The sequence below is a fragment of the Perkinsus marinus genome, assembly GCF_000006405.1.
Source record: "Perkinsus marinus ATCC 50983 genomic scaffold scf_1104296944018, whole genome shotgun sequence".
NCBI lineage: Eukaryota > Perkinsozoa > Perkinsida > Perkinsidae > Perkinsus > Perkinsus marinus.
This window is the reverse complement of record NW_003211602.1, coordinates 43480-49735: the sequence shown is the minus strand read 5'-3', so window position 1 is coordinate 49735 and position 6256 is coordinate 43480. Positions and strand designations below refer to the sequence as shown.

The 6256-nt window shown below is 47.1% G+C and overlaps 3 protein-coding genes across 3 annotated transcripts; 1 reads left to right on the top strand and 2 right to left on the bottom strand.

Moving 5' to 3' along the window:
- Positions 1-97: 97 nt before the first annotated feature.
- On the top strand, positions 98-938 carry Pmar_PMAR002467 (hypothetical protein; the record flags this gene model as incomplete). Its single annotated transcript, XM_002780818.1, has 2 exons — positions 98-539; positions 931-938. 2 exons carry the CDS (start codon positions 98-100, stop codon positions 936-938), a joined length of 450 nt encoding a protein of 149 aa, XP_002780864.1.
- Positions 939-1675: 737 nt separating this feature from the next.
- Pmar_PMAR002466 (single-stranded G-strand telomeric DNA-binding protein, putative) lies at positions 1676-4143 on the bottom strand. The gene is made up of 14 exons (XM_002780817.1): positions 4053-4143; positions 3879-3997; positions 3802-3834; positions 3406-3570; positions 3241-3328; positions 2900-2933; positions 2781-2848; positions 2678-2732; positions 2404-2512; positions 2286-2357; positions 2145-2236; positions 2025-2102; positions 1852-1973; positions 1676-1805 (listed from the first exon to the last, which is right to left on the bottom strand). The coding sequence occupies exons 1-14, from the start codon at positions 4117-4119 to the stop codon at positions 1762-1764; spliced, it is 1146 nt and encodes a 381-aa protein (XP_002780863.1). The 5' UTR covers positions 4120-4143; the 3' UTR covers positions 1676-1761.
- Positions 4144-5231: 1088 nt separating this feature from the next.
- Pmar_PMAR002465 (hypothetical protein) lies at positions 5232-6136 on the bottom strand. The gene is made up of 5 exons (XM_002780816.1): positions 6031-6136; positions 5807-5988; positions 5685-5759; positions 5370-5562; positions 5232-5322 (listed from the first exon to the last, which is right to left on the bottom strand). The coding sequence occupies exons 1-4, from the start codon at positions 6113-6115 to the stop codon at positions 5503-5505; spliced, it is 402 nt and encodes a 133-aa protein (XP_002780862.1). The 5' UTR covers positions 6116-6136; the 3' UTR covers positions 5232-5322; positions 5370-5502.
- Between the last annotated feature and the right edge of the window lie 120 nt (positions 6137-6256).

Sequence of the window (6256 nt, the reverse complement as noted above, 5' to 3'; positions counted from 1 at the left end):
TCTCAGTCCGCCATCAAATTCGAATGATGAGTTTCAAACTCTATCTGGTGATTACTCGTTTTCATTTCTCGATACTTCAGTTCGTGTTTTTCTGAGGATGCAGCTCTTCCCTGCCGACCTGGTAGACCTTGCTGGTGGCAGGGGGAATATTCTGGCCCTGGTCAAGCACTTCTATGATATGTCTTTTGCCGACCCAATTCTCGGGGTTCTATACAGCGATAAGACCGTGCCCCATCACGAACTCTTCTGTCGATGGTTCTTCTATGCCGTCGGTGATGACAAAGAAGGTCCATCAATTCGTAAGGTCAACGCATCTCACAAGAAAGCCCAGCATTGCCCTCTAAGAACCAATGCTCCTGCAGAGGCTGGGTTCATCGGTGATGGTTTCACTTGGAACCAGCGCAATCGTTGGATACTCATGCAACTCAAGGCATGCGAAGATTTCCGTATGCCCCTTGGTTTTGTAAGGGACTATATTCATGGTCTATGCGCATTTATGGGTGTTTACGGTCCCTTCACTCAAGCACGCCCTGGTGAAAGTGGTGGTAAATGCCCGATGAGAGCGTTTCAGACAAGCACTCCCGTCAGTGTTCCTCCCAAATTCGTCAACACCAGGGAAGGTTCCTCAGTCTGCCCAGTGGTTCATTGATGATATATGGGAACCGTCTAGAACACTGTTTCTGGTCATTATCCTAGAGCAGCTTTAATACGTCCTGTAGTGACTGGTCTTCACAATTTTACTTGCGATCTCCGTATTGCATAGTGATGCCCGTTACGTGGCCTAGTGCATGCGACTTTTTTCTCAATCTATTATTTCCGTGTATTACTAATACAGTCTCGGCATCGTCCAGAGCCTTAGTTTTAGAGCAGACATTACCGTATCGTACGTTCTGTTTCCGTTAGTGATCGTTAAGGTCAACTTTCTGTTAGACATGTAGATCGACTACGCTCGACAGCGCATCAGTGACAATGATTGAAATCATGATGAGAATCCGCGGACTTGAGTTCTGTTCGGTCACGGATTTACCTTGATGCGAAAAGGGAGCCCGCCACTCGTAAAACGAGCGAATCGTCGAATAACACTTCGAGAATTATTGAGTCGTTCATGTACGTAACAGCGAGAATTTATTTTTTTTCCATTTCTCGCCACGTAGAATCACAACCTCTCATAGAAACGCAAGAAACAACTTCTCGAAGGACGCATTGATAACTATCGAGGGGTGAGAAGTCGTAGAGTTGAACGTGTACTTCTCCTACAGCAATCACTGTATCTCCTTGGATGATCGCTGAATGATTCTCTATCACTCATTCCTTGGGGTCTGCTCGATGGCTTTTCCACCAAGAGAATGACAGATTGAAAAATACGAGAAATGTCGACATTAATGATGTCGCACAGACGATCATTTCGAGGTAGAGGCTGCTGATCGGCACACACATCGGAAGGCTCAATTTAGGAGTTTCGAAAATCCCTTTCCACTGAGAAGTTCCACTAAGAAGTGACGTGATAAGAGATGATTCGGGTAAGCATTTTATTAAGTGTCAGATCCACGAGGAACACAATAATAGTGATAATACAGCATTCATGTTGTGACGATGGTCCGCCACTTCTCCCCCCAACACGGTACAACACAAAACAAGCAATAGTGTGTGATAAGTTGGCTATGACATATGTTCAACTGGCTGATGACCTTAGCCTCGAAACGGAAGCTACCAAACACTCGCAGTCACTCAACTACTATGCTCTGTCTATAGTACGAGTAACTAATACGGATTAGAACGTCCCGCATCAGCGCTTATACTCGCACCTGTGATTTGAAATTATGGACCCAGTCCAAACTTGAGTGACTATACCTCCTCCTGATGGGTATGACTGCTGAGGCTGTTGTTGTGGCGTTTCCTGTGATGCTGCCGCAACCGGCTGTTGCTGTTGCTGACTCGCTGCAGCAGCCATTGCAGCATAATAGGCAGCGTAACTGTGCATGGCTTGTAATACCATAACTTTGACAAATCGTAGGGAGCCTCACGGATCCATCTGACCAGCTTGACCTCCCTGCTGACCAGCCTGGTAACTACCGTAGTAGGCTGCGTAAGGATAGTATGCTCTGAATAGAAGCATCCCCGATTCTCCTAGTACTGCTCAGTACGCCTGTTGAGCCGCCATCCCAGCCCATCCCTGCTGCATGGCCGCCGCCGCCGCTTGACTATAGGCATCACCGTAGCCTTGCGATTCAAACGACTGTACATGTGTATAAAACTTGGCAGTTCTACGAGTAGCAAAGTACTACCCCCCAGCCCCGGCCCTTTCCTTGACTACTCCCATCCGAGCCCCCGAACCGCTGAGAGTTCCTAACCTCGACCTGAGGAGAATCCACTATGCACGTATACTTGACTAGGTGTTATTACCCATCGCCCATCGATCGTATTATCCCCATTTATAGCCGCATTGACAGCATCTTCCGAATCGAAGGTGACGAAACCATAACCCTTCGACCGACCAGTATCTCGATCCCGCCTACATATATACATATTAAAATATTGCTCACTTATAGACTTCAAAATGTTCGAGGTTTCAGATTCCTGATAGTCGAATCAGTGAAGTTACAACATTTTCTCGCTTCGGACTATGAAAATCGAACACACTGTTCTCATGTGTGGAGAACTCCATTACTCCACTTACATAGCAATGCAGTCGACGATGTTGCCATACTGGGAAAAGTGCTGACGGAGGCGTTCTGGAAGGAAATAGATCGGGCGATATCACTGCCGAGTTTGACACCAACCTGTATCACAGTCCTGAGGCAGCCCTCCACAGAAGACCTTCTTCGGATCATCACCACCACCGCCACGTCTAACGAGAATGAGGCATTATATCAATTCCACTGAGAATCGACAGTAGTACCGAGAGGGACCCCCAGATCTATCGGAGCCCCAGCCTGATGACAAACAACAAGGACCAGTGAACACCCATCACCATAAGACGTAACATGCTAACTATGATTGCGCGGCTAGCTAACGAGTCATCATGATAATACTATATCGCGTCATCACTTCACGATCGAGGTAATACCAAACCATGGACTAGGGCCTTCTGTAATTTCAAGAGAACGTCCCCCAGGGTTTCGGGAAAATATTCCTATTGTGACCAACTGTTCAAAGAATGTGATCCTAGGCATGTGGGAAATTCAAAATGAGTTCCCCCCCCCTCGGAAACATTATAGATGATTCCCAGATAGATAGCACCTCCCTTATGAGCATCCTTAGGATCTTGAGACCGATTCACATCGACATGTTTTCCATTCAGTTGATGTGGCCCGTTCGCGAGGCAATTCTGAACACATAAGAGTCCCGACGGAAACTTTTCCAGTATCGGCTCCGCGGAGCACGATTATATGCGGTTATTATTACCTCTACCTCTCCAGTTGTCGCATACGTTACGAAACCAAACCCTCGACAGCGACCAGTCATTTTATCCGTCATAACGATTGATCTCTCAACATTTCCAAATTGTGAGAAGTATCGATGAAAATCATCGTCAGTGAACCCCTCGGGTATGCCACCAACGAATAGTTGCTGAGATGAGAAAACGGCGACCAGTACGCGAAATGTTGAGACCCAATTTCGTATGGCAGCCTCAACATCGCAAGTACTGCTCACATCAACATGAAATTTTGCATAGGACCTTTCCGAAAATTATTATGTTGTTTAAATGTGCCACGGACTGAATTTTCAAACTTTTTAAATCCTCTCCGTTGGATAGATCTATAAGCACTCCGGAACTGAATGCATTGCTCCCCGACTCACCCTCCGGTCGTCGAATCCTCTGTCACCATGTCCCTGACAACAATCATGCAATCGCGGTTTCCTAACAGAAGGCCTACCCCTGAACTGAACGATGGTGTATTTCCTTGCTCAGTAGCCTTGCCACTCAGCTGGCTCGTCAGAGAGGCCGCTGTTTGGGCTGCGATAGCCGCTGCTGCAGCAAACGGGTCCTGTTGGCCTGATGGACAGAAGATAACACTTTCTGTACCGCAACCTTGAGTCGGGGTCAGTACCTTGCACGCTCCCTCCCACGCCAGGAGGCGACCCGGAGAAGTTACTGCCAGGGTAATTAGTAGCCATTACTAGTCTTTAACTCAGCAAGGCTGGTAGGATCCCATCATACGATTCTCATGCAGCTCTACTCATTCTCGTAACAAACAATAAATTTGTGAGACTCCGGAATCCGAGGGCTCTGACCGAGATCCAAGACGCCCAGGGACTTTGAGTGAACTCATATTTTTAAGGATTTATCAAAAGACTCCGTGGCTCGTCCTCTCTCCAATGTGGCCACCATTTCGGGTCTTCTGGCTCACTTGACCCTGGATAACAGTTAGGGTTTCGAATTGACCCGTCGGGTTTCGGGTGGGGTTTCGGATTTCCTTTTTTCCGCTCTCGCCTAGTTCCCTTTGAGGAGGTTGCAGTTTTGAATCCATTCGCGGACTCGGTCTACGAAATCGTGCACCGTCAATGGAAATGTCCTACACCACAGAAGTTATCACCTTCCTCGTCCACGTATAACAATAATGAATCTAGAGATTGATAGCCCCTCCACGCCACAGGACATAGTCTTCGGTCTTAGCCAACCAAGCAGGGTATCTGGACCCGGCTTCACTCGCAATGTCAACAATAGCGAGAAGGGATCACTACACGTAAGATATGTGTAGTTCGAGCAACCTCGGATGTTACATGACGCAATTCACTCTGAGTCAACGTCAGCCATCGTAGTGAAGTATAGGACTTGTCACATCGGACGACACAGTAGCACGAACCGCGTGGAGGAGACCCGGATCTTCTACAACTGGAAGAGTTGACGATTGATTCGTCAAAAGTTCAAAAGTCGTCTACGACGACTCATCGAAGAATCGACAGTTACGAATGCGTGTCTCAAATTCTACCTTGCGTTCGTTGAATTACTCAATTTTCATCTTGAACTACTCCACCCCAACATTAAGGTTAGCAGCGGGATGTTTGTGTCAGGTTCTAGTTGGACATATAATGGATACCTCGACGTTCCTTATGAATGATTCTATATGAGCCAAAATATCGTCACTAGTCTGATGAGTTGACCAATAATGAATAACAATCTTCAACTACTAGTAAGAAGCCTGGCCCTACTGTCTACATTGCCCCACGACTATTATCATGGAAACGACTAATTGAAAGCCCACCTGCACTCAACTCGCTTGGGAGGCGTCGTTGTATGTAAACCGTTTGAATGAGTAAATGGATTTCGACATACAGCAAGGCTGACAAATTTAGTGACACTTATTTGACATGTCAGGCCTGAGCACCGAATAAATGAACTCACCTTACAAGATCACTCAACTCACTTATTCAGGCTGACATAACAACTGTTACACCTGGTTACGCTCGAGTCGTCATTAGGACGACGAGGCAAGTGCAGCTAGAGTCAACTTGGAGGTATTCATTTCCATCCGACGGAAAATTCCAAGGGGTTGCATTTTAGATGTTCACGTACGATGCATTGTACATTGTCGGAGTACCCCTTCTCGCAACGGGAGTCTGAAAGGACAACCCTCACACTACTTTCAGAGGAGCGACCACGGATACATATGCTTGCATTGAGATGAAGTTCGATGAAGAGTGGTAAGTCTGGCGACTTGCCGTCCTAGCGAATGACTTACATTATGTCGAAAAGACCCTCGGTATCCGGCGCCTCCCGCTGATCTATGCTGTTGATGACGCAATAGATTGTACTCCTACCCAGAAGTCAATCCACAATCACTGTATTAACGACAGCTCTTACGGTTTGTTTCCTTATGTGTCTGATTTCATCTGCTATCGTGGCGAGTTCGTGTAGTTCCTCATGGCTGAGACCAGGCTCAACAAGGACATCTCCCGGCACCGATTGGCAATCAGAAGTGTCCGTAGCAGCTCCTGACTGATCAGCTAGCTCACATAACCGCTGAACAAGATCTCTCTTGCCACCTGAGACCAGGTGGGACTCTGCCGAGATTCGCCTTACCTTACCGTCTGATGCAATTCCCTTTTGTCTACACAGCATTCGTAGTTGACCGACCCGCATGGCCCCGAACTGTTGATGGAGATCAGCCATTTCTACTTCAGCGTGATGGTGATAATGTTGTCAGATAGAACGTACGCAGATGACGTTGAGCAAATACAAGTTTGCAAGCTACGGTGTGACAATGGATTTCGATTTTTCGGGTTTCATCAGTTCTCCTGTTCGCTATAGGGC

Coding starts and splice junctions, on each gene's coding strand:
- Pmar_PMAR002465 (XM_002780816.1), bottom strand. CDS start 6,115: ATGGCTGATCTCCATCAACAGTTCGGGGCCATGCGGGTCGGTCAACTA. Junction 5,760..5,806: donor GACACATAAGGAAACAAACC/GTAAGAGCTGTC, acceptor ACTTCTGGGTAG/GAGTACAATCTATTGCGTCA. Junction 5,563..5,684: donor GAGGGTCTTTTCGACATAAT/GTAAGTCATTCG, acceptor TTGTCCTTTCAG/ACTCCCGTTGCGAGAAGGGG.
- Pmar_PMAR002466 (XM_002780817.1), bottom strand. CDS start 4,119: ATGGCTACTAATTACCCTGGCAGTAACTTCTCCGGGTCGCCTCCTGGC. Junction 3,571..3,801: donor GAGGATTCGACGACCGGAGG/GTGAGTCGGGGA, acceptor TTCTCATCTCAG/CAACTATTCGTTGGTGGCAT. Junction 2,237..2,285: donor GAAAGGGCCGGGGCTGGGGG/GTAGTACTTTGC, acceptor ACACATGTACAG/TCGTTTGAATCGCAAGGCTA.